Source organism: Sorex fumeus, unplaced genomic scaffold (genome assembly GCF_029834395.1).
Source record: "Sorex fumeus unplaced genomic scaffold, SorFum_2.1 ptg000081l, whole genome shotgun sequence".
Taxonomy (NCBI): domain Eukaryota; kingdom Metazoa; phylum Chordata; class Mammalia; order Eulipotyphla; family Soricidae; genus Sorex; species Sorex fumeus.
Genome location: NW_026606138.1, coordinates 18,037,371 through 18,064,132, shown reverse-complemented (window position 1 = coordinate 18,064,132; position 26,762 = coordinate 18,037,371). Strand labels below are relative to the sequence as shown.

At 56.1% G+C, this 26,762-nt stretch overlaps 1 protein-coding gene across 1 annotated transcript; it reads left to right on the top strand.

Moving 5' to 3' along the window:
- Window positions 1-1,125: 1,125 nt before the first annotated feature.
- LOC130038910 (CAP-Gly domain-containing linker protein 1-like) lies at window positions 1,126-26,762 on the top strand. The gene is made up of 4 exons (XM_056130704.1): window positions 1,126-1,210; window positions 1,947-2,494; window positions 4,904-4,958; window positions 26,638-26,762. The coding sequence occupies exons 1-4, from the start codon at window positions 1,126-1,128 to the stop codon at window positions 26,760-26,762; spliced, it is 813 nt and encodes a 270-aa protein (XP_055986679.1).

Sequence of the window (26,762 nt, the reverse complement as noted above, 5' to 3'; positions counted from 1 at the left end):
GAGTTGAGTGGTCCATGGTCCTCTTAGAAATTCCTTTCCTGCCCTTTGTTCCTATTCCCTCGGGGGGTCCAGCCTGCTCTGGGCCTCATAATGTGGGTTAATTTTGACAAGACCTTGGGTCCCGTGCACTCAGGTAGTCTTTTGGTGGACATGAAGCTTTTGTTGACTTTCTCGGAGTTCCATCGCCATGGGGACGCTTCCCCCATCTACCTGTCTGCCTCAGTTCTGTGGGTTAAGAAATGGAGTTAATACTGGCTTGTGGTTATCCAACCTGGGCAGCGTCACAAGGAATGAAGGAAATGCCGAAAACTCCTTCGCTCCCCTTTGGCACAATTTTTTTTTTCTTTTTGGGTCACACCTGGTGATGCACAGTGTTTACTCCTGGGTCTGCACTCGGGAATCACTCCTGGCAGTGCTTAGAGGACCATATGGGATGCTGGGAATCGAACCTGGGTCGATCGCGTGCAAGGCAAATGCCCTTCCCACTGTGCTATCGCTCTCCAGCCCCCCTTTGGCGCAGTATTGCTGGGCTCTTTTCCCTTGCAGTTCTCAGCCCATAGAAAAAAGTGTGCCTGTTGCTTGCCTTAGCTTCTACGTGTAACCCCGGGCCTCTCACACATGTACATACGCACACACGCACACACAAGACCAGCCATCACTGCTGAGTCGCCTGCCGGCTCGTCAGTGTCTGGACGGGGAGGTGGTCAGTGACACTCGCGATGCTCAGGAATGATTTCTGGCTCCTGAATGTGTTTGGTGGTGGGAGTGATGGCAGGGAGGGCGCGAGGGTCAGCTGCCCACAGGGCTAGTACCTGTCCCCTCTGCTCTCTGGCCCCGAATCGGCAGTTGTTTGTTTGTCTGTTTTGGATTGAGTTTTTGCGCAGGAATGACACTTGGTGGGCTCAGGGGGCTGTGCGGGAGACTGGGGGTCGCACTCGGGGTGGGGAGTGCCAGACTGGCAGCTCTCTGGGCTCCGGAAGCTGCTGTGGTCGCTCTCCTGAGACAGACTCTCTCCTCTGCTCTTCAGATATTTAGTCCTGAGAACGAGTGTGCCTCAGAAGGCCCCACAGTGGGCTCCATGGTCGGGGCCTGTTAGTGGCCGTGGCAGCGTCTGACCGCCTGACCATGAGTCTGCTGAGGCCCAGCGGGCTGAAGGCCCCCACCAAGATCCTCAAGCATGGGAGCTGGGCCCTGAAGACACCCTCGGCCGGTAAGTGCGCTCAGCCCAGGCCAACGGAGACTCATTCCCACCCGGGAACCCCATCCCGAGTCCTCGCCCGGGAAGGGCTCCCTGAGCTGTAGACACATCCGTGGCTCTGGGGACAGCTCTCACACACGAGTGTCACGTTCTGTGAGTTTAGTGTCTCGGCAACCGGTGACAGCTGAGGCAACCAACCCGCTCCCTTCTAACTGCTAGCTCCCTTGCCCGGGCTTGGGGACAGGCTTAGGGAGGTGGACTCACCTGGACTAGAGGGCCTCATTGCCGGCCAAAACCACAGTACAGTGGGGAGGGCAACTGGCACCCCATGTGACTCTCCACCTTCAACCTCACCATGAGTAACCCTGAACGGAGAACCAGAAATAGGCCCTGAGCATTGGCTGTGTTGCTCCCCGCCCAAAAGAAAAAGAAGATGGGCCAGTGGACACAGCAGAAATAAGACACTGGGTTCGAGCTTTCACCTGGCTTGGTCCGTAGTATCACGGGGTGTATCCAAAGATTTCCCCTGAGCTGCCCAAAGTATGACTGCGGCCTGGGATGCTGCGGTAGGTGAGCACGTCCGCTTCACGGCTGGCCCGGCCAGGCTTCGCCACAAGCAGCCCCCGTCATTGGCTGGGAGTAGCCACGAGCACTGCTGGGTGTCCCTCTCCCCCAACCACACTTTAACTGGACCTGCACAGGCCCTTCCTGTCCCTTCTGACCCTTTTGACCGTCTCTGCTGTTCCAGCGGCTGCTCCCGTTGAGAAGACCGTGCCTGGGGAGAAAAACCCCAGCGCCCCCTCCTCGGAGATGCAGGAGGAGTTTGTGGGCGACTTCCAGGTCGGGGAACGAGTCTGGGTGAACGGGAACAAGCCTGGATTCATCCAGTTCCTCGGGGAGACCCAGTTTGCCCCTGGTCAGTGGGCCGGGATCGTCTTGGACGAGCCCATCGGCAAGAACGACGGCTCGGTGGCGGGTGTGCGCTACTTCCAGTGCGAGCCGCTGAAGGGCATCTTCACCCGGCCGTCCAAGCTGAGTAGGAGCTTGCAGGCCGACGATGAGACCAACTGCCAGCAGCCAGCGCCTGCCGCCTGTGCCACACCGCCCCTGTCGGCCTCCCTGGCCCTTGCCGGCACCACGAAGGTGCCCCAGTCCCCCGCGAAGGAGTCACCGGCCACCCCTCACATCAGCAGCCTGACCAGGACGGCCAGCGAGTCCATCTCCAACCTCTCTGAGGCTGGCTCCCTCAAGAAAGGGGAGCGGGAGCTGAAGCTCGGGGACCAGGTGTTGGTGAGTGCCGAGGGCAGCGGTCGCGGGTGGCTGTCCATTCGCCTGTCTGGTTCATCAGCTCCTCCAGACTCGCGGTTTGGGTGGAAGCACGAGCAGCCGGGACGCCTGGTCCTGCAGTTTCCAGCGTGATGGATGCGTGCGGGGATGCTGCCAGTTTTACCAGTTTAGCCAAAACAGGATGGAGGGGTCATGCCGTGGGGAGGGGTCATGCTTTGCACGCCTCTGACCCGGGGTTTAAGTCTTGGTCCCATGTACAGTCCCCCAAGCACATCCCGGAGTGATCCGTGAGCACCAAACCAAGAGTAAGCCCTGAGCACTCTGAATGTGACTCAAAAACAAACCAATGAACAAAGTTGGAAATCGGTTCTATTTCTCTGGTTTTCGATGGTTTTGCTTGGGGCGTCACAGGGTGGTCGCACACAAAGCACCCTTCCCCCGGTGCTCCAGCCCTGTTTGTCAGCATTCCTGTCAGTGTCCAGCGCTGTGATTCTGTTTTGCTCTGTGTCCCGGGAGCCAAGCGTCAAGCCAAGGCATAGTGAAGGAGAACTGGAAGATCGAACTCTGCTAAGATACGAGAACAGTCATTTTCCTTTAGCTGGTTTCTGGCTTAATTGTTCTCCAGCGGTGGGGTTGCCAGTGCTCCGCTCCCACACCTACGGGGCAGCGACCCCCTCGCCACACCAGGTGGCTGGCCTGGGTCAGAGATTCCCGGGGGTGTGGTCAGCCAGGCCACCGGTGACAGCGAGTGGGTGTGAATGCCGCTGCCTTGCATGGACACTGAGCAGCAGCGTCTGCTCACCCTGTAGGGGTTGCGGGGGGAAATGGCACTTTGACCTTTGGGGTTTCTTCAGGAAATCCCGACTCTGAAGCCAGAATGTTCCTTTGCGGGGGTGGGGGCGCTGTGCGCAGTCCAGGGTGCCTGACCCACGTCCCTCCATCCCTCCTGCAGGTGGGAGGCATGGAGGCCGGTGTGGTGCGCTTCCTCGGGGAGACGGACTTCGCCAAGGGGGATTGGTGCGGCGTAGAGCTGGACAAGCCACTGGGCAAGAAAGATGGTGCCGTGGCCGGAAGGAGGTGGGTCCCCCTGCCCCCCAGACAGCCTGGGTCCATGCACGGTGCCCGGGAGGCGCTGAGGGGACTGCAGGCCACTTCACTTGGTTCTTAGGCGGGGCCACTTCCGGTGGCACTCGGGGACCCTGCAGGGATGTGGTTACAGCCTGGGGCCCCCATATGCAGCTGTGCTCGGGCCGCAGGAACCCCCCGGGCCTGCTGTCACCCTTCAGATGCCGGGGAGGCTGCTTGGAATCGCCCTTGGTTTGCGTGGTGGGGGTGGGCGGCATGCGAGCGAGTGTGGGTGTGAATGTATGAGGGAGTGTGTATGTGAGCGTGTGAGTGTGGGGCTGTGAGAGTGTTGGTGGGGACATGGGCATGAGAGTGTTGGTGGGGGCGTGGGCATGAGAGTGTTGGTGGGGGTGTGAGCGTGTTTGTGGGAGAATGAGAGCGTGTCAGTGTTGGTTTGAGAGCGTGCAAGTGTTGGTTGGGGTGTGCGTGTGTGTTACTGTGGGGCTGTGGGTGTGTGGAAGTGTTGGTTGGGGTGTGAGTGTGTGTGGGTGTGGGAGTGTCGGTGGGGTGCGAGTGTGAGTGTGTGTTGGTTTGGGTGTGAGTATGTGTGTTTCTGGGGAGTGAGTGTGTGTGAGTGTGGGGCTGTGGACATGTGGGAGTGTCTGTTGGGGTGTGAGTGTGTGTGTTTGATGGGGTGGGAGTGTGAGAGTATGGGAGTGTTGGTTGGGGTGTGAGTGTGTTTGTTGGGCTGTGAGAGTGTGGAAGTGTGGGAGTGTTGGTTGGGGTGTGAGTGTAAGTGTGTGTTGGTTGTGGTGTTTATGTGTGGCAGTGTTGGTTGGGGTGTGTGTGTGTTTGTTAGGTTGTGAGTGTGTGTGAGTGTGGGCTGGTGGAGGGTATGATGTTTGTTGGGGAGTGAGTGTGAGTGTGGCGCTGTGGAAATGTGGGAGTGTTGGTTGAGGTGTGAGTGTGAGTGTGTTTGTTGGGGTGGGAGTGTGAGAGTGTGGGAGTGTTGTTTGGGGTGCGTGTGTGAGTGTGTTTGTTGGGGTGTGAGTGTGTGGGCATGTGGGGCTGTGGGAGCGTGTTCGTTTGTGGGGGTGTGAGACTGTGGGACTCAGTGGACTTCTGGGTCGGCGCTTGTGTCTCTTGCCGAAGGTGTTTTTGTCCCCCCCTCCTCGTTTTCCACAGGTACTTCCAGTGTCAGCCCAAGTATGGCTTGTTTGCTCCCATTCACAAAGTCACCAAGATTGGCATCCAGTCCACGACGCCGGCCAAGGGCAAGGTGGCTGCCGTGAGGCGTGTGATGGCTACCACCCCCGCCAGCCTGAAGCGCAGCCCTTTGGCCTCCTCGTTCAGCTCCGTCAGCTCCGGGGCCTCATTCGAGAGCAGCAGTTCCGGCCGCACGGGACTAGTAAGCAGCCCCCCACCACTGCGGGGTGCTGGGCCCCCACAGACTCCCACAGCCCCAGGGGCGAGAGGCGGAGCAGGAGCACGTGGGCTGAGCAGCTCCGGGTGTCAGGCGAGTGGCTTCCCAGCCACCACCAGTGACAGGAGCAGGGATGGGCCTTTCCTGGGGTGCTCAGGGCTCCTCTCTGGCCTCAGGCCACCTTAGGGATGAAGTGCAGTAGCTGAAGGGGGCGCCTGAGGGTCAGAGCAGGGCCCAGAGACTCTGGGGAACGCTTGGCCCTTCATTTTGCTTCTTTGCTCTCTCCATCTCTCCCTGCTCCCTCCTGTCCCTCTGCACCGCTGTCCACATGCAGAGTGGCCTCGACTTCTGTCCATTGTGGGGCCGCAAGTCAAAGCTGGGGACTCGTGGCTTCTCCCCTCACGTCTATCTGAGTCATAAACACTAAAGTGTGTCTGAATATGCAAGGGTGCCCTGAGATATTGTCCACAGGGAAACGGGCCCACGATGGAGAGGGTGTCCCGGGGGGCTGGCTTTGCTGGGGGCTGCGCTTCCTGCCGCCGCCTCTGCTCCGTGCATTGACCCTCGATGCGGAAGAGGAGGGAGTGAGTGTGTGTGCAACGGAAGATACAAAACAGATGACACGGGAACGGGAGCCAGGAGGCCACGCGCCGTGGGCACAGGCCTGGGGCCAGTCCTGTCTTGTTCGACCACCACCAGGTTTCCCTGCCCCACCTGCATCCTCACGTCCGACTCCTCCTTCCCTTCGCCTCACCATTTAGGAGGAGAGCAGACTCAGAAGCCCCTCTCCTTCCCTCGCGAGCCAGCCCATTTGTGGAATTTGGTTTTGTTTTTCTGCTTGACTGTGGGCCATACCCTACAGTGCTTCAAGGGGCCGGTTGCAGTGCTGGGCTTGTGCCGGGGCCTCCCACCTCCAAGCAAGACCCCTCTGCCTGAGCCGTATCTCCAGCCTCCCCCCGCTGTCTTGTTTTGTTCTCTTTTGGGGTCACACTTGGCAGAGCTCAGGGTTTTCTCCCACCTCTGTGCTCGGGATTATTCCTGGCGGGCCTCTGGGATTGAGCCTGGGCAGCGCTGGGGCTTCGCTCTCCAGCTCTTTGCCCCCTGCCTTGCATATCTTTATGCAGGGTGGAGCTCACTCCTAAACTGAACATCACCGTTAGCGTCTATGACAGGAATATAGAAAGATTCTGTGTGACTTCACGAAAGTATACCTCGACAACATAATTCCATAAGTGCACACACAAGCGTTCATACACACAGTCACTCATACATGTACACGTAGTGCATACCGTATATACACAGGCTTATGGGTATACACACACAGGCACATACATGCATAAACACAACGCGCGCATGCACACAGGTGCGTGTAGATATGCCCACCGGAACATACATGCACGCATACATACATGCACACGGGTCCGTGCGTGCCCTGTGGAGGCCTCCCTGTTCGTCTGTTGGCTGAGTTGCTCTTCTGAGGTACCAGGCTCCCACAGAAGGCCTGGCCTTGCTGGGATGGAGACTGGGGCCTCACAAACCACGCGCAGGGCAGAGGCTTTGGCATCAGCATCCTGAGTTCAGCTCGTGGCCCCGACGTTACCCAGCCCCTCAGCACGCGCCTCCCCCCATGCTAGGGGTGCTGCTTTCTCCCTGCTCCGGCGCCTGAACCTCACAGTCTCGTCTCCATAGTTGGCTGAAAGAAGCCCATCGCTCCTGTGCTGGTTTCCTCAGGGAGCTGTCTCAGGCCCAGGAAGCGCGTGTGTCTGGCCTGCCCCACCTGCTCAAGCCAGGAGGCTCAGGGAACACCGCCGCCCGCATTTCTTAGTTTTTATTTTTGCTCTTTGGGGTTCACCTGGCAGTGCTTAGGGACTCCAGGCGTGGTGCTTGGGGACTGCTCCCGGTGGAGGTGGGTTGAGCCCGGGTCTTGGTGTTAGACCCCCAAGGCTGGCAAGCTCTTCCCAGCCACCCCTTGAAATCTGAGTTGACTGCAGTTCCCGAGAGCACTGCACATGGCTGGCCTGAGAGCTCGTGTGCTCCTAGAAATATTAGTTATTATTTGGTTTTGGGGCCACACCCAGGGGTGCTCAGGGTTTATTCCTGGCCCTCTGTTTGGGGGGTGGGGTCACTCCTGATGGTGCTGGATCTTGAACCTCTGCAAGCACCTTCCACCCCCCCCAACAGACTCTTTGGCCCTGGGGAGGGCATTTAATCGGACCAGATATTCTTTAAGTGTATCGGGAAATCACGGCCAGGTCCTTACGCACAGGCAAGGATGATCCCGCTGTTCGGGCAGAACCAGGTGGCTCGTGAGCTCCCAGCAGGCAAAGCAGAAGAGGACAGACTGGGCCCTGCTGGGCCCGTCGGTCAGGAGGCGTTTGGCAGCAGCTCAGATGATGCGGGGAAGCGGCAAGAGAACCTGCGGCTGGACCGCAGCAGGCCGATGGAACAGGGATGGCCGGGCAGAAGGAGCGGAAGTCCTGGCCATCGCCGCTGCAGCCCCCGCCACCATGTGCCCGAAGAATGAAGATCAGGTCCCGCCTTGTCCCGTCCTGCAGGGGCCCTTGTGCAGAGAGGGATCTGGGTCTGCAGAGCGACCATGAGTGACCACGAGCCCAGGATAGAACGGACAGGACCCCCGGTCCCCGCAGCCCTTCAGCCCACTCCCCTCCCCTCCTCACTGTCTTTGCCTCTTCTCTCCTTCCCTTTGTGCTTGGTCTTTCCCTGAGCTGCCCTTGCTGTCCTGCTCGCTGGGTGTGAGCCCTCACACATTCGAACCCACCACTTTTTCCTTTTATTTTTCCTGGACTTTGGTTATTCCCCAGCAATACTCAGGACTTACTCTGTACTCTGCACTCAGGAGTCACTCCTGGTGGGCTCGGGACCCTATGGGGTGGGTACCTGTTATCCAGCTCGGGTCAGCGGCGTGCAAGGCCAGCGCCTTTCCCGCAACTTTATCATTCTAGCCTCTCATCCCCCATTTTCGAAGGCAGATGGCACAGGGGTCTTTTATAGGGTCACACCCAGTGACCCCTGGGGGCACGGGGCCATTCCCAGAGACAAGAGTCTCTGGTTACTGCTATTCAGGCATGGGTCGGGTGCCCGGGAGAGCGAGGTGAGCTGGAAGGAAGAGGAAGAGAGAAGGGACAGGCTGCCCAGGGAGACCCTGACGGACCTGCAAGGCTGAAGATGCTGGAGCTGGCCTCAAGTTCAAGCCAAGGGCTCATCCTTAAGGAAGCTCAGGCCAGAGCAGGCTGTGGAGGGGGCTGCCTCGGGCTCTGCAGAAGAGTCTCCGGATTCCCACGAGGCCCGAGGTCAGTGGATTCCAGGTCCCGTCCAAGGATCTTCGGGAAGGTTTCAAGACGTTTCTGCTGAGAGTCGCTGGCCCATATGCAAGGATGCAGCACTGCTCCATGTGCTTTGCCGAGGATCACCGCGAGCATGCCCGTGTCGGCCGGCCCCATCCCCTTCACGTCTCTTTTTCCTTTGCAGTTGCCGGAAACCTCCTCCCGCTACGCCCACAAGATCTCTGGCACCACCGCCCTCCAGGAGGCGCTGAAGGAGAAGCAGCAGCACATTGAGAAGCTGCTGGCCGAGCGGGACCTAGAGCGGGCGGAGGTGGCCAAGGCCACGAGCCACATGGGGGAGATAGAGCAGGAGCTGGCCCTGGCCGGAACGGGCACGACCAGGTGACGTCTGTGCAGACGGCAGTGCCGGGGCCGAGAGACGCCTGCGGTAGAGGCTGGGCGCGAGTTTGGTGCAGGCGGTGCAGGCAGAGGCCGTGGGTCCCCGTGTGCCGTCGTTGCGGTGGCGTCCGGCGCGTGGTTTGATCGCATGCGCCTTCTGCTCGCCCTGTGGGGGTTTAGGGAGTGCCGAGTTGTCCGCGCTGGTGCTTGCGTGGTGTGGTTCCCCTCTGGCCTTCCAGAAACGTCGTAGTTAGGTGGGAGATGCATTCAGCTTGCCGTGGTGACAGGTGGTGGTGCCAGCCCCCAGAGGGCTGTTGGGGGCGGGCGAGGCCACTCACGCGCCGTTGCCTCTACAGCACGTCCTGGAGCTGGAGGCCAAGAACGACGAGCTGCTGGCCATGCTGGAAGCGGCCGACTGGGAGAAGGTGGAGCTGCTGAACCAGCTGGAGGAGGAGAAGAGGTGAGGCCGTGCCCGGAGCTGGGGGCTCCCTCGGGTGGGGCACTCCTGGCCTTCCAGGGCTGTGAGAAGCAGAAACCAACGGGTGCCCAGTCCTAGCGCGGCCTCACCGGGAGGGCTGGGGGGGGAGCTCAGTGGAGCCAAGCCACCCCCGGCCCTCCCTGCTGTGTCCACCTGGCCTGGTATTCAGGAGGCCTGTGCTGGGTGGCAAGGAACTGTCCTAACCCAGTGGGGCCCTGTGGGAGTCCCTGTGGTTAAGTCCCAGTCGGGAGGAAACCCACAGTACTCATGGGGCACGACAGCAGACAGACAGGGCTCAGGCTAGGCTGCAGACAGACGGACGTGGTGCTCAGGCCGGGGTGCAGACAGACAGACATGGGGCTCAGGCCAGGCTGCAGACAGACGGATGCGGGGCTGAGGCCTGGCTGCAGACAAATGGACACGGGGTGGTGGCCGAGACCGCCTTTTCAGATGGGCTCCCGGCAGTGTGGTGCCCAGGGGCACTGCCAGTGCCTGGCTCAGCCCCTCAGCTCCACATGCTGACTCGACAGTCACTGGGAGCCCCTCCCCCCCGCCCCCCGCCCCTGAGTCGTTGGCTGCTTCTCCCCCAGGGGCTCAGTTGTTGTCCCAATGTGGAGACAGGTGCTGGCTGGGAGGGACTGGCAGGCGCCGCGGGTCAGTTTTTAACCACCTCTGTTAGCTGCGAGGCAGAAAGGGTTGATATGACACTGCACCTGGCGTTGGCTCGGCCTAGCTTCCTCCTGTAGCCTGCGGGTCCCACCCAGTGCTCGAAGGTGAGGGGACTCGCTGACTTTCTTTTTTTTCTTTTTGGGTCAACCCAGCGATGCTCAGGGGTTACTCCTGCCTCGGCACTCAGGAATTACTCCAGGCATTGCTCCGGGGTCCATAGTGGTATGCTGGGAATTGAACCCGGGTGGGCTACGTGCAAGACAAACGCCCTGCCTGCTGTACTCTCGCTCTGGCCCTCCCCGACTCTCTCAGCCCTCCTGTGTGTGGAGCCGGGGGCTGGGTCAGGCGCATTTACAAGATGGTGGCCCTCATGGGGGGCAGCAGTGACGCCCCTCACAACGTCTCCCTCTCCCCCACAGGAAAGTGGAAGACCTCCAGTTCCGAGTCGAGGAGGAGTCCATCACCAAAGGCGACCTGGAGGTAAAGCCCGGGCAGGTCCCGGAGGCTTGCAGGGTGCAGGCAAGGATGCGGGGCGGCCTGGCCGATCCCGCCGGGACCACTTCTGCTGGAGACTCCGAATCAGACAGGGATACCTGGGGTCATGCACCTGGCAGGGCCCGGCTGACACATCTCTGCTCCTTGGGGCTGGAGGCTGCTCTTGATGAGCGTTTTTCTCTCGTTCTGACAGTCGGGTCTATGCCTTTGCCTCAGCTTTGATTTTCAGTCGAGCAGCACAAATCAAATCCTTTAGAACCCCATTTTTTGGAAGCTTTTCCTTAAAACTAGAAGAAGCAAAGAGTCAGTTTGGAAAAGAAAAATTTCTATTTCTGCTTCTTTTCCTTCCTGTTTTAAGTTCATGGAAATTTTGTTTTCCCACCAGAAGGAGGTGAAGGCCCTGCAGGCGGCCTCTGACAAGCTCGCCAAGGAGAACGAGTGCCTGAGGACCAAGCTGGACCATGCCAACAAGGAGAATGCGGACGTGATCGCCCTGAGGAAGTCCAAGCTGGAGACGGCCATCGCCCCGCACCAGCAGGCCATGGGCGAGCCGAATGCATGCGTGAGCCAGGGCGTGGGCGCCGAGGCGGCCGAGCTGGCCGAGCTCAAGATGCAGATCGAGAGGCTACAGTTCGAGTACCAGCAGGAGGTGGAGAGCCTGAAGGCCCAGCAGGCGGCTGAGCGTGCAGCGCACGCCTCCGAGCTGCAGACGCTCAGGTCGCGGCTGTTCAGGACGGCCCAGGAGCAGAAGAACAGCCTGGAGGCCGCACGGGCCAAGCTCGAGCAGATCGAGGACCAGCACCTGGTGGAGTTGGAGGACGCCCTGAACAAGCTGCAGGAGGCGGAGATGAAGGTAAAGCACCTGGACGGGTTGCGGGCCGTGTGTAGTCAGCAAGCCCAGGCCCTGGCCAATGCCACGGCACAGCTGGAGGCCACCCAGCAGAAGCTCTTGCAGCTCGATGGGCTCTGGAAGGCCAGTTCCGAAGGTCAATTGGGAATGGAGAAGCTCAGGCAGCAGCTCCAGGTGGCTGAGCAGCAGATTCAGGAGTTAGAGAATGCAAAGCGGGCCGAGAGCTGCAGGTTGGTACTCGGGCGCCCTCGCCCACTTCCACGCTCGCTCCCTGCATGCTGTGTGTCAGTCTGCTCGCCGCCGTGTTCCGGCTTGGTGCTGACAGGTCACCCGGTCACGTCCTGTGCGGTTTCCTCTGAGGGGACTGAGAAGGAGTCGGCATGATTCGGGGGTTGTCATTGGTCCCCAGCACCTGGATGCCGTGCTAGCCTTGGCCCCGGCTAATCGGGCCCGTCTGGGGTCTTTCTGAAACAGAGAATTCTTCACGAGGCCAGTGAGAAAACAAGATAGGAGCCCCCAGTGCAAACCTCTGCCCCCCACCTCTTGGGCTCGCTGCATACTCGCCGAGTTCGCCCAGACACTTGGGCTCGAGTCAGGCCGCGAGGGTCTTTCCCTGACCTTGCTGACCACCTGCTCGTGTGACGGGCTTTGCCCTCCTCTCCCCGAGGCGCCTCAGTTCCCAGCTGGTGCTCGATGCCTCTGAGCCTCTGAGCTCCCTCAAGGCTGGTGACGTGGCCCATCTTGGTATTTCTCATTGCCAGCCCCTCCCTCCCTGCAGCACAAGCCCCCGCGCAGCCCTGCAGAGATTTCATCCCTTTCAGCCTCTAACAGGTGCTTGGGCCAAGTCCGCCTTCCAGCATGGCCCCCTGCTGGCCACAGGCATGGACTCTCATGGTAGCCCTGACCCTGGGGAAGGACGAGACAGTGAGATCTGGGCCAAGCCGAGGAAGCTGCAGTTCTCACCAAGGAGCCCCGAGAGATGCCCTTTTCCTCCTATAGGATTGTGGTGGCAGGGACGTGCCCTCACCCCCCCCCCGTTCCCCCCCGCGCTGGGCACTTTGTTGGAGAAACTTCTCTGTTGGCCAAGATGGAAGGGCTGTGGGTTTTGTAGACAGGACTGACAGACATAACAGAAGGGCCCCGAGATCCCTGGGAGTTCCCTTCAGGACTCAGGACTCCTTGGCTGGCATTCCAGAAACACCGGCTGAAACAAATGGAATCAATTCCTAGGACAGAGCAGGGGATAGCTGACCCACTTGTTCGCATCAAGATGTAACAAACGTCAAGTTCGGGTGACTGCTGTCTAGGGGATTAGAGGTTCCTCATTTTAAATTTCATATTGAAACCTCTCAAACTTTTAAAGTCACAGAAAAGAAAGTACAAGAAAGTAAATCTTGGGGGCCGGAGTGATAGTACAGTGGGAAGGGCATTTGCCTTGCACGCGGCCCACGTGGGTTCGATCTCCATCATCCCATAGGGTCACTGTCATTTTCTCTACCCTCCCGTTGTTTATCGATTAGCTCGAGCGGACCCAGTAACGTCTCCATTGTGACACTTGTTACTGTGTTTGTCATATCGAATACATCACGGGGAGCTTGGCAGGCTTGCTGTGCAGGCGAGATACTCTCGGTGAGCTGGCCGGGTTACTGCCAAGGAGAAATTCCTGAGCATTTAGGGTGACCGAAAAAGCCAAAAGGAAAAAAAAAAGATAACCTTTTATTCCCTCCCTCCCCTCCCTTTCCCTTTCTTCCCTGTTTCCTCCCTCCCTCCTTCCTATCCTTAGCTTCCCTCCTCCCTTGCTTACTTCCTTCTTCCTCGCCAAGCCATGCTCTGGGCTCTGGGGTCCTCCCGCCCAGCAGTAGTGGGGCTTTTCAGCTTGGGGACCGATCTCAGTCTCGCCCAGTGGTGCTGCAGTTCCAACTCGGGCCTGGTGTGTACTCCAGCCCTTTGTGCCGTCTCCCCGCCCCTGGAAAGTCAGTCTTTCTCATAGGCTTTCTTATTTTCTGGTCACGCCAAAGTTCGGTCTAGAAAACGCCTCTGTTTGGGCCGTTTTCAATAACCACTAGATAGTCATCACCAGAAATGCCGGTGCCAAGGCCTTGGCTTCGTGAGCTTCAGGCAATCACGCTCACCTCACGCCTCTGTTCTTCGGGGTTGTGTTGGGTCATGGGCTTCTCATAGGTGTTTTCTGTTTTGTTTTCCCCTTCCCGTTCCTGTTTGTCTCCTTGGTCCATTCACTCCATCCTTGTGACTCTGGTAGGCCGATAGCCTGGCCGAGGAGCTGCAGGGGAAGGGGCTAGCGCTTCGTAGTCTTCAGGAGAACTTGAACGAAAGCGGCCGAGCTGAGGGGCCGTGTGTGCGCGCGTGTGTGTGCATGTGTGTTTGTGTGTGCATGCTGGTGAGCAGAGCAGAGGGGCCGTGTGTGTGCGTGTGTGTATGTTTGTGTGTTTGCGTTGTGTGTGTGTGTGTTCGTGTTTGTTCGTGTGTGTGCGTGTGTGCTGGGAGCGGGCAGGGGGCCGGCGGCTGACGGTGGCCCCCGGCTCCCCACAGGAGAAGGTGGACGTGAGCCGCAGCCAGTGCCAGGCTCTACAGGCCGAGCACGCCAAGGCCAGCGTGGAGATCCAGGGGCAGCACGAGGAGGCGCCGCAGGCCCTTCAGCAGCTGCTGCTGCAGGCGAAGGAGAAGCTGCAGGCGGTGCAGGCGGAGAACGGGAGCCTGCTGCGGGAGGTGGCCGAGCTGAAGACGCAAGCCGACAAGGCCAAGGTGGGTGGGCGCAGGGCAGCGCCGCGGCTGATGGCGGCCGTGGCCCGTGTGTGTGTTGGTGCCCGGCCGCTTTCCACCACGCACCGCAGCCAGGGCTACGTCTCCTCTCTGGACCACCTGCTGGCCCAGTTCTATGGCCAGCAGCCTCGTGTGCATGCTCAGGTCAGTCCCATTTCGGTAACATGGCCGTCAGCGGTCAGCTGCCCAGCACACACCAGTAGCCTGCTGCGGCTCATGGCTGCTGAGCTGGACAGAGAAGAGAGCCCTTGCTGCAGAAAGTTCTGGAAAGTACATGGCGGTTCAACTGTGGTGTGCATTGAGACTCAGAAATGAAAACGCACAACCCGTTGCTGACGGGCAGGGAGAGGAGGTGAGGGAGACCCTGACCCGTGTGCGGCCAGTCCTCCTGGAGCCCCTGGGCCCCTCCCAAATGACTGCAAACACTGCCCTCCCATTGCTCATCGATTGGCTCGAGCGGGCCCACTAATGTCTCCATTTTGAGACTTGTTACTGTGTTTGGCAAGCAAAAACTGTTGGCTTCAGTCTCCAAAGCTTGGTGGATTCGTCTGGATTTTCTATAAAGTGTATAACTTTTGGGACTAAGTCCATTTCCTGCCTCTGTTTGTCCCTGTGAAAATCGTTTGACAAGCAGTGGTTGCTTTTCCCTTCCCCTCCTGCACAAAGTTCCAAAACAAAATACTTTTTGTAGTTCTTTGAATTGTATTGAAAACTAGTTTTTGAATGCATCCCTTCTAGGACAGAGTGATGCATTTTATAATAGAAGAATTGAAGTGGGGGGAAAAATCTTATGCCCCAAAGTCAAGATCCAACAGTACTTACACCTTCCGGGGAGCTGTCAGGAATCATTTCAGACGGCATTTCAAAAATCAAATTGGCTGATAGTAGAATGGGTAGGGTGCTGCCTTGTACTCGCCAACCCGGGGTTGATCCCCAGCATCCCGTATGGTCCTCCGGCCCTGCCAGCAGTGATCCCTGAACACAGAACCCTGAGCGAGACCCAAACACCAGCAGGTGTGGGGCCCCCATCCACAAAATAGGCAGGTAGTTATGTTGACGCTAAGAAGCTAACTGTGTTTGAGCCTCTCCATCCTGAGTCTGTGTGTGCGTGTGTGTGAGTGTGTGCGCGTGCGCGTATACACGCGTGTGCAGGTAAGACTACTCTGCCATTTTCATTTCTGGTATTTAGGCCACAAGAAGTGCTTGGCTTGCTTGTGCCTGCTTGATCTCATTCTTGTTTCCATTCTTCCCCGCTTTTTGTTTCTGCAGTCCTTAACTTGCTTATTAAGCTCGGCCAAAGAAGAGATGGAGCTGATGTCAGAGGATCGCAGGGCCCTGAGGTCAGAGAATGAATTCTGGCAAAGGAGAAGCTCTGTCTGAAGTCCGAGAGAGGGTGGTTTCAATTGAAACTCAGAGAAGCGGAGGCCAAAAACTCTTCGCTGCGGGAAGAGCAGAGGAAGCTCTGGCTGTTGAACCAAGCGATTCGCTTGGATAAGGAGAAGGTCATCGAGGCCAGGTGGGCCGCGGAGAAGCTCTGCCAGCAGGAGCGGCTGGACCGAGAAGCCCTCGAGGCGGAGAAAGAGAAAGTGCTGGAAGAGGGCAGGGCGGTGCAGGAGGAGCTCCAGAGGGTGGGCGCGGAGAAGGACGCACTGCAGGTCGCCAAGCTGGGGCTGCAGGCCCTGGTGGAGGAGCTGCAGATGAGCAAGAGCAGCCTGGTGGCCGAGTGTAACAAGGGCCTGGAGGAGAGGGGCCAGCTGGAGGAGCATGTCAAGAAGCTGGTTCTGGAGAACCTATCCCTGGCCAAGGACAAGGACAACATCATCCAGAAGCTGCAGTGCTCCTACGAGGAGCTGGCTCGGGATCAGAAGTCGCTGGTGCAAGAGATCGAGGAGCTCACGGCTGAGAAGGAGGAGGCCGCCCGCGTGGAGTCGGCCCTGCGTGAGCAGCTGAACAGCCTTGGCTCTGAGAAGGAGCTGCTGGGCCAGAAGGCCACGAAGCTCCAGCGGCAGCTGCACTGGCTGCTGAAAGACCAGGCGCTGCTGGAGGCGCAGCAGACCGAGCTGCTGGCCGAGCGGGAGGCGTCCCTGCAGGCCCTGGCCTCCCTGGAGGACACCAGGAACACCAATGCGATGATGCAGAGTAAGGTGGGTGATGGTAGTGACCAGGGCTGTGTAGGCCCGGCCTCAGCCCTGAGAGAAACCATATCCTGGGCCATAGTGATAGCACAGCGGGGAGGGCGTTTGACTTACATACCGAATTCCCAGGTTCAATCCCCGGCATCCCATATGGTCCCCTGAGCACCGCCAGGAGTAATTCCTGAGTGCAGTTGTAGGTGAGCTAGTGCCCTCTGAACTCACAGCCCCACTTTCCCGGGCTCGAGTGACTGCTGACAGCATGAGCTGTTCCACCCTAGCCAGGAGTGATCCCTGAGCACAGAGCTAGGGTTTAGTCCCTACCCCACCGGGTGTGGCCCCCAAACAAACCAAACTGACTACCCACAAAGGTTCTAGATAAGCATGTATACATACACAGACATGTATATATGTATATATGCGTGTATGCTTCAAAAGAGTCGGGGAATATCTACCATTTAAAATATCCGAGAATGATGCCGGAGCAATAGCATAGCAGGTAGGGTGTTGGCCTTGCACATGGCCAACCCAGGTTCCATCCCCGGCATCCCATATGGTCCCCGAAGCACCGCCAGGAGTACTTCCTGGGTGCAGAGCCTGGAGTCACTCCTGAGCAACGCCAGATTGTGACCCAAAAAGCCCCTCCCCAAATTAATTGATTCATTAAAATAACAGAAGCCAAAAAGAGGGAAGCTGAGGAAGAAGGGGCTGTGCTCCCCTGGCGCCCGTGAGAACCAGGGGCCGCGCACATGCTGCCGGAACCCCACCCCCACACGCTCCCAGCACAAGAGGTGATGCTTAAGGAGTGAGAGGCCCCATGGACAAGGACACATCCCTTCAGTCAAGGGGTCATGTCCTTGCCAGAGCCCTCCAATGCCCTTCCTCTTGCTGCTCTCCCAGAACCTGGGCTTCGGGCTCCCATCACATTGGCAAATCTTCACTTTGCCAGAGTCGAACACCACTTTGGAGGGCTTCTTCCCTGCCAGGAAGGTTCAGTCGCAAACGGAAACGCCCACCAGCATGTGGCTTTTCCAGCCTCTTTGCGCATGCTCTAGGCCCAGAGCTGGGGGAGTCTGGTCCTCTGGGCTGCCTTCCTGCTTCTTGCTCCTGTCAAGGGAGACAGCTGGGTGGGGTCCTCCGGGGTTTGCACACTTGGCTGCAGTCCGGTGCCTGCACCTACCATCACCAGGCTCGGGTCTGGCCTGCAGCAGGAGTCAGCCTTGGGGCCTCCTTGATGTCTCTCCTTCCCCAACCCCCCTTCCATCCCACCCGGGTCTGCAGCGCTTTATCGTTTGAATCCTCTCCGAGGAAGGGGACCATCTGGGTCCCAGTGCCCTGAGGAGTTCCCGCACACCCTCACTTCCTGCACTTCTGTACTTAACAGCCGGTGGCCCTGGAGGGCACTTGTGGGCTGAAGTGAACTTTGCATGTGGGCTGTGCAGGTGGACCCTGTATGGGTTTGTTGGGAACTGAACATTTCCATGTTTTGTTTTGTTTTGTTTTGTTTTGTTTTGTTTTGTTTTCAGCTGGAGGAAGAGAGATCTGCGTTTCTTGGCTCTAGTGTGGGATGGCCTGGGCACTCTCACAGACTGGCCATCAGAACTTGCCCTGAGGGAGAAAAAGAATCAGTCTGTTTTTCTGGTTTTATTTACACTTTCTTTGGGGGCCACACCTGGCGATACTCCAGGCTTCCTCCTGGCTCTGCACTCAGGAATCACTCCTGGCTGCTCTCCGGTGGCCCCTATAGGATGCCAGGGATCAAACCTGGGTTGGCTGCGTGCGAGGCAAGCACCTTTCCCGCTGTGCTATCACTCAAACCAACGCGCCTGCCAGTTTTCAAGTGAAACATGAATGTTTGTGCCTACAGTCATGCTTGCTTTTGTAAAGTGGGATTTCCCCCCGCCCCATTCATTTGAAAGAAGTGAGTTTGTCTTTGTAGGAGAGGGAAGACCCCTCTTGACTCCCTGCTCTGAGAAGAACCGAGGGGTACCAGCATCTCCTCCTGGGGTCTTCCCTGGGCACCCGGGAGCTTGCGCTCAGGAAGGGAAAGGGGAGCTCTGGCTGCCTCCAACCCTGGGGCGGGGACTGGAAGCGGGGCCCAGCCTCCTCTGTGGCGGGCTCCCATGGCTCCCGCAGATGGCTCACCGTCTCACGCTCTCCTTGAACACAGATTGATTTCCTGAATTCCGTGATTGTTGACCTCCAAAGAAAGAATCAGGACCTCAACATGAAAGTGGAGATGATGTCCGAGGCGGCTCTCAAAGGGAACTGGGACGACCTCAACAATTACGACAACAAAAACTTCGGCCCGGCCACCTCGTTCTCTGCACTCTGCAGAAATCTCCAGCAGTTCCTGGATTAGATAGCAAGCTACTTGTGAAACACCTACAATAACCAATTTACTGTCTTTACAAAGTTTACTTTTTTTCCACTGTGGTTTTAGATGAATGTATGATGAGAAATTCAACATTAATAATTTTGGATTTTCTTATCAGAAAAAATTAAATGAAGGACCTGAACCATCAGAAGTTTATCATCCAGTCTGAATCTATTTATGTTCATTTGAATGTTTTCTAGTTCTGTAAAACGTGATAAATAATGTACCATCAGGGCTACATGGATTATAAGAACTTCTATAATTGTATATATGCTTTTGATGTATTTTCCTCTGGAGATTATCAAGTGTCTCACCAGTGAAAGATCGTAATCCATTGACATTTTGAGTAATAAACACGATTGAAATTGTTTCACAAACTATGTAAAGCAGTATTAAAATTTGAGCAAACAATGTTCTTTATCTACTTGAATAAAATTATTTCCTTTTTGCCAGTGATAACTGATTATTCTCCGGTTTATTTATAAAAGATTTTTGGCTAGCAATCAAGAACTATAGAGTCAAAGAAGTCAAAGAGTTTCTACAATGGAATTCTGATACACCAATTTCATTTTGTTTCTTTATGTTTGTGCCACACCTGGTGATGTCTTAGGGCTTATTCATGGCTCTGCACTCAGGAATCACTCCTGACAGTGCTTGGGCAGACTATACGGAACGTCAGGGATTGAAGCCAGATTGGCCAAAGCACATGCCCTACCAGCTGAACTATTGCGCTGTGCCTGTATACCATTTTCTTAAAAGTGTTTATATCTTGGGATAAAGAGGTAGTACAGTGAGTAGGTTTCTTATCTTGCATGTGGCTGATCTGGGTTCAATCACAGGAATCCCATGCAGTCATCTGTGCCCCGGCAGGAGCAATCGCTAAGTGCAGAGGCAGGAGTAAACCGTAAGAAGCACTGGGTTGGGGGTATGGTGCCACCAGCAGGTCTCTCTGTACCTGTGAGGTGAGTGCATCAGCAGTCTGATGGCGCCTTCAGACTTCCAGGTACCCCCTATTTGCTGCTGTGCCTTGGGCCAGACCCCAAAAACGTGGGGCAGAGTTTACCAAGAAAGTAAACAGGCAAAAGTTAGGTTTGTGGGAGACACAGACACAAACCACCTCCAGTCCAGCTATATAATTGGAGGCATGGCCTCTCTGGTTCCTGATTGAACTGCTTAACGGCCATGATTCCAGAGACTCAGAAACAAATCTCGAAACCCAACAGCTTTTGGCAGAAATGTGTCCAGTCCCTGAAGTAAGTTACAGGCACTGGGCCACCCCAGGTGGGAATAGATTTCGTGCCTTGGCCCGTTCCCCCTGGCAGCCCGCTGGCCGCCATCCTCCAGAGGCCACTGGACAGTCAGGTTTGGGCTCACAGTGACGAGACACGTAGGGCCTCACGGGATGTGGGTGGAGCTGGCCCTTTCCTCCCCAATGAGACCCCAAGTCGTCACCCACAAATGGCCTCTCTGGCTGCTGATTTCATCTTGGAACCCAGCAGGTTTTGGCAAGAAATTCCTCCAGATTTAATGGTTAAAATTGTGGAATTTCAAAATCGCGCACAAGTGTAGGGGACAGAGGATACTTAGGATAGAGTAGGGACCAGTAAGTCAATAATGGTTGTGATGTAGGCAGGTAGATAGGGAAAGGCCCTTTGCAATGAAACAAAGTTTCATGGAAGAAGATTTCTAGGAATGAGCCACCTTGTGGATACAGAAAGCAAAGGCCCGATAAGACCATCCGCAGACCCTGAGGATATAGGCCTCCTCCCCATGAAATTCCTCTTTTTGGACCTCCCTGGTAACCTCCTCAGCAACAAACTTTTACCTGGGAAGAAGCCTCAGGTGGGGGCAGGTTGGAGAAACCCTATAAAGGCCACCTTGAACAAAGGAGCCCATGTGCTGCTTGCGCCCACGTGGCCCAGCTCATGTGGTACCCGAGCACATGTGTCACCCGCATCTCCCCTCTTGAGATGTGTACTTTCATGCTTTCGTGTCTAATGCTGGGATGTGTGCAGGGGCTCTCTCCACCCTCGGAGAAGCCCGCGTTCTCTCTGGACCCTATACTCTCTCTCTTACTCTCCATTCCCCCGCTTATCTGCTTATCCCTTTCTCTCCCTCTCCAAAAATCCTCCAGATAAAATCTATTTGTTTCACTGCTTGTCAACTCCTGAAATTCCTTTCTGCGAGGTGAGACAAGAACCCAGTAATCCTGGGTCCCGGGTGGAAGAGGCAGCTGGGGAGAAAGTGACCTTCTTTCTCCTCCCCGCTTCACATAAGTCACCCGTGGGACTCACCGACATCAATATCACAGTGGGAGGGTCTTGCCTTGCTTTTTGTCTGACTCACGTTTGATTCCCGCACTCTGTATGGTCCCCGGAGCACCGCCAGGAGTGCTCTCTGAGCACAGAGCCAGGAGTATGCCCCAAATACCGCCAAATGTGCCACAAAAAAGAACTATCTTGTTACAGATTCGTTTTCTACATTTACTGTTATGACTAAGGAGAACAAAAACTTCAACCAGCGTATCAGGAGAGAAAGACATAATTCAACAGAATGGAAAAAAATCTTGAACTGAGGTGGAGCAGATAAGCCCAGAATTTGAACTTCCTGCAGAAATGCAAACGAAAGTCAGAATGAAAAGGACAAATAGGGGAATTGCAGGATAGCACAGCAGGCAGGGAACTTCCCTTGTTGGAGGCCAACCCAGTGTCGATCCCTGGAATCCCAGGTGGACCCTCCCCCCGCCAGGAGTGATCCTTGAGCACAATGCCAGGAGTAAGCCCCTCACATCACCAGGTGTGGCCCCAAAACAAAAGAAAAGAAAAAGGCACATGGGCCTAAGCATATCTGAGCTTTGCTCTGAAGTCTGGGGCCACAGGGAGCACAGGCTTTGCAGGAGGCAGAGTTCCCTCCCTCCACCCAGCCCCCAGCAAGGAGCCAGGAGTATCCCCAAGGCCAGCCCACTGCCAGTCTGCCGAAGATGGAGGACACAAGGACCGGAAATGCGTTTCCCATGAAATCTACTGTGCTGTAATTCCCTGTGACACAGCGCACCCACCACCCCACCCCCACCATCTGTTCTGGTTGCGGAGAGACCCCCTCCTCTGTACTCTTGAGTGGCGATTGTCGGGGTCTGCTGCGTGTCCACGGTTGCCTCCCATCTCAGGTCCTTCCATCCGCTCATCCTCCCAGCCCCCACAGCTGGTCCCAAATGGTCGGTTCATCCCTGGTGCTATTTGCAGGAGACAACTCCCAAGTTGGGGGCACACAGACACCAGAGTCCCATCCTCTCCCGCGCTCCCCACAACGCACATCCCCCCAGAATCAAGGCTGGCGCCTGTGGCTTGAGGAGGAACCATCCGTTAGAACGGGAAGCAGTTTTTTGTTTCATTTTGGTTTTGTTTTTTTAAGACACTCGTCTTGGCATGCAACTTAGTGCTGGAGTGGTAGCACGGCGGGGTATGGCCTTGCACGCGGCCGACCCGGGTTCGATTCCCAGCATCCCATATGGTCTCCTGAGCAACACCAGGAGTAATTCCTGAGTGTAGAGCCAGGAGTAACCCTGTGCATCGCTGGGCGTGACCCCCGGCAAAAATAAATACATAAATAAATTCTAAAATCAAATGACCCATTTAACCACTTTTCCATTTCCCTCTGCTGTCTCATCACCTCTGTTCCCCTTCTCCCCCTATGTCCCAGGAATGTTTATGCAGCCATCCATGGAATGTCACTCTTTCAGGGGCCGGGGAAGTCGTAGAACTGGTACTATCTTGTCTTGTACACAGCTGAGCTGGGTTCAATCCCTGGCACCCCATGTGGTATCCTGAGCCCAGAGCCATGGTAAACCCTGAGCATGGCCAGGTGTGCACCCATCCACCCCGAAGGAAAAAAACTTTCAGTGAATCTAAGGAACAAATGATGACTTTATTTTTTTTTGTGGGAGTAATAAATTTTAAAACTATTAAAAATTTTAAAACAAATATTGAACTGTTTCTTCTCGTTAATCATGGCAAGTTGTGTCTGATTCAGAAATCTGAAGACAACTCAATTGTAGCTAATCCCAGGATCTTCATCGGCAGGTAGAGATTGTAAAGGATTCAGATGTAGGTCTGAGTGTGATGGTAGATAAAGTGCTAAAAGGAATTTGCTCTGCTCTCATGTTGAAAGCCTAGAAGGGTTTAGGTCCAGTTTCCCTGGGTTCATGCAGAAACCGCTGCCTGCCCCCAAGGGCCTTGTTGGCGTGCAGTCCTGATGGCGGAGGCTCTCTCCATCCTGGGCTCCCACATGGAGGCGCAGAACTGCTGCCTCTGAGCGAGGTCGTCGGCTACACTCACCCAATCCCTGGGTTTGCTGCGGTTTTTCCCCAGACTGTTGTTATCTCCAGCTTAGCTGCAAGCGATGTGTGCCAAAGGTGTGTCTCTGCACTTTGTGAAAGTCAGCGTTTCTTTCGGGAGATTGTCTCCAAGTTGGGTTTTCAGACAGGTTCAAAACAGGTCCAGCTGCGGAAGGCAGGGCCAGTCCTGCCCTGCTCAGACCACTGCTAAAGCCCAGAGAGGATGGCTGGGGTGGGGAAGTACTGTTCAGAGTCCCCCACTTCCCTGACGGCCAGGGACAGATACCAGAACCAGAATGTCAGTCTCGGGCTTTGGTCAGGAACTCTGCGGGGCCGGGAGGCAGCCTCCGTGGTCCTGAGCTCACTGTGGGTGCTGATGTCTGGCTGTCTCCGCGCTCAAGCGCTGCCGTGCTCACCTCACCCTCTCTTTTTCCTCCCACTCTTGCTTCCTTTGCTCTATCTGTGTGTCGTTGATGGAAAGACTAAAGAAACTATCAACGTTATAATAAATATCATATATTTTTTTAGTTTCTAATATTTGGTTCTTGTTTTTTGCATTTTGAAAGGCTGCCCAGTAACACTTTAAGGCATTTGCATCATGACTGAGATTTATTTCTTATGAAAGTCGTAAGGAAAGAATCTGGGTAGTGTGATCCCTTGGGAAAGGTTTCTGGCCCCGGAGACCTCCCTTCCGGCTCTCCTCCCTCTGCTGTTCCTCATGACACCAAATCTAAAGCGTATTTGTGACTCAGGCATCGGTAAAGAGGCCCGATGTCCTCCAGCCACTTGTGGATTGCACGGTAGAAGTCAGAGCTGAGAAGAGACCAAAGGAATTAGCCGTGAGGACTGGTCAGCAGGAGCAGCTACCGGGGTCTGTTTGGCCGTGTCCATGTAGGGGTCGCCACATGTGCCCACTCGAGGAAAGGCTGCCAGGTGATTGTGCAATGTTCCAGGCTTGTGTCAGGAACACGCCAAGGAAGCTTCCCTCCCCTCCTGCCTCAGAGCTGATGGCTCAGGCTAGTTGGATAGTCCTGACCAAAGAATGGGAGTCTGGGACTGGAGCGATATTCCAGCGTGGAGAGCGTTTGTCTTGCACCCGGCCAACTTGGGTTCGATCCTTGGCATCCCATATGGTCCCCCAAGCACTGCCAGGAGTAATTCCTGAGTGCAGAACCAGGAGGATCCCCTGAGATCTCTCCTTATGACCCCCTCACCCCCAAAAAATCGGAATCTGCTCACGATCACGATCACAACCATCCTGTTGTTCGTCAATTGCCTCGAACAGGCCCCAGTAATGTCTCCTTTGTCCTAGACCTGAGAATTTTTTAAAAAGTGCCATATTCAAGGCTCTTTCAGGGTTAGTAGAATGAGACCCATCATTGTTACTGGTATTTGGCATATTGGGTAAGCCACGGGGAGTTTGCCAGACTCTGCCGTGTGGGCAGGTTACATTCGGTAGCCTGCCAGTTTGTCTAAAGAAAGAATGAGATAATAAGATGCTTCCGGGAGCTGGGTTTTATAGTCTCTGGGTCTTGGCCGTTGATGGGATTACAGGGCACAAGGGGGGCAGTTGGTGGGTGTAACCCCTGCCTACTGGAATATGGAGGATCTGAGTGGAGGATGCTCAGCCCCAATCTGAGCAGGCTTGAAGATCTCAGCCCCAGGACACGCATGCCTTTTTTCCTCTGCCAGTACCTTCATGCCTGTGGAGAGTGGTCTCAGCATGGTGGTGGTTGGTTGTGGAGGTCTTCGGCTGCCGGAGCCCTGGTCGGGGTGGGGAGGGAAACTCAACCTGCTCCCCTCCAAGGGGTCCCGGCGAGGACAGCCAGGCGCGGGGGCAGGAGACTCTGCTCATCCTCCTTAAACCCCTTCACTTTGAATAAACATTTAAAACCAGATTTTCTAAGTATGTGTTAGATTTGGAGCAAGGAACTCTTAAAATAATCTTATGGTGGGATCAGTTACCAAATAAGTTTGTTTTGTTTTGTTTTGGGGACACAGTGCTCTTCAGTCATTCCTGCCTCCAGAGACCATGCAGTGCTGGGGACCAACCCAGCTCTCCTGTCTGTGAAGCGTAGACCCCAGCCCAGCCCCAAACACATGCCATAGGAAAGTCAAGATTCCTGACCCACAGGTTCGCATCAGAGATTTCCTTTCCACTAAAACGCTCTTATTTCCACCTAAACAAGATCCTATTCCCTAGTGAGGTGTTGCTCATGTAATAGCTTAACTGCACAGAAGTCCACCCTTTCCGGTGTATTTCCAGCCCTTGGGTGTTGAATTCAGGAGATCTCTGTTAGTCTCAGATTCTTTGCTTTCTATTTAATGATCTGGAGTGTAAGTGTGAGCCAGGCGCTGAGAGAAATACACACTTCTCTTTTCATCTCTGTGAGAATTCCCGTTTGCCATAAACCCATGAGAATTCTGTAATGTGTGTGCGGATATCTTGGGTCTCACTAACCAGACATACATTCTGCCATTTCTAACGTGGGCCTCAGTCTCCGATTCCTCCTGTCAGTTTTGGGAGGCATCTGACACTCGGAACATGCTCTTCGTTCACCCACTCACCCGGGGACCAGAGAGACTCGGCTTGTTGCTGTAAGTTATGCCTCATTCAATGTGTCACCTGCCCGCATCACTGGTGCTATGGCCCAGAGCATGTGATCTAAACATGCATGACCCAGTGCCGCAAGGTGGGTTGGAGGGAATACCCAGTGGCCCTGCCGGCTTCTCCCAGGGGTGCACATTCCCTCCATCCCCAAGGCACACAGATTCGAAACACTGAGTAGGACACGAACATCCACTGCTGTCCTGGATCCCAGACTTTAATGAGATCCCCCACTTCACACGCACCTCTGTCTCTCTCCCAATATGCATCCCAGGAGCCACACTTCTGTCCCCTCTCATGTCCTTTCCAGGCTGTGGCATTGCCCAGTCTTGACTGAACGTCCGTCCCCACCCTGTGCTCCCCCACACACGTCCTTTTGTGTGTGTTTTAATTGTTGTCATTGCTTGGAATAATTTATTGAAGAAATAGCACTTCAACCTGGGATTAGGTGTTTCAAAGAATTCTTTTTTTGGGGGGTGTGGTGGGGATGCAACAAGTCCTTTTTTATTCTTTCTGTTCTCCATCTCCCAAAGTTATTAACTTGTTTCTTTAAATTCAAATGGACACAATGCTGCGGGTTCTGTCATGCACACATAGGCAAACTTTTTCTCCCTCACAGTTAGTAAAATTTCACTAAACTTCTTCAAGCATCAGAGCCTGGGCCCCTCCCCCCGCAATAGTCCTGGGAGCCTTTGAGCATCAGTTCTAGGGCAGTTGTGCACTGGCCTCTCTCAGGGTTGATTTCGGGCACAGGAAGGGAAGTTGAGGTCCCAGGGGCCTTGAGGACCCGCAGGGCCTGCGACCAGCGGTCCATGGCCGGCGGGTCCAAGGAGACTCAGTGGGCTAGGGGTTCCCGGGGATTCTCGCTCAGCCGCAGCAGCAGCAGGGCGCGGTTGGGAGAGGACGGTGCCCCCACCCCCCAGACAAGCCCCCGCGACGTGCAGAGGTCGGCCGCTCTGCCCGGAGAAGGGGATGCAGGAGAGACCCCCGACCACGGGGTCAGAAGAAGCCGAGCCCGTCCACGCCTCACTGGGTACCTTTGAGCCTCAGTTTCCCCACCTGGAGTGGAGGGCGCCCCTGAGCAGGCGTGAGGGTGCGTGGTGAGTCTCGGGCGGGGCGTTGCAGCGGGGACAGCCGGCTGCCGGCTCCTGTGGGCCGCTGCTGACCCCCAGTCTCCTAGACCGCGCTGAGCTGGGCACCCCTGAAGAGGGAGATGCGGAGCCTGAAGCCTGAGCCCGACGCCGCGCCTGCCGGACAGGACCCCGCTCTGCTCGCCAGGGGCCCCCGCCCGCCCTGCCCCACCTGAGGGGCCAGACGCCGAGGCCGCCGTCCAGTCCTGCCGCCGCCGCCGCCCGGTCCCCCGGACAGACGCCTCTGGACTGA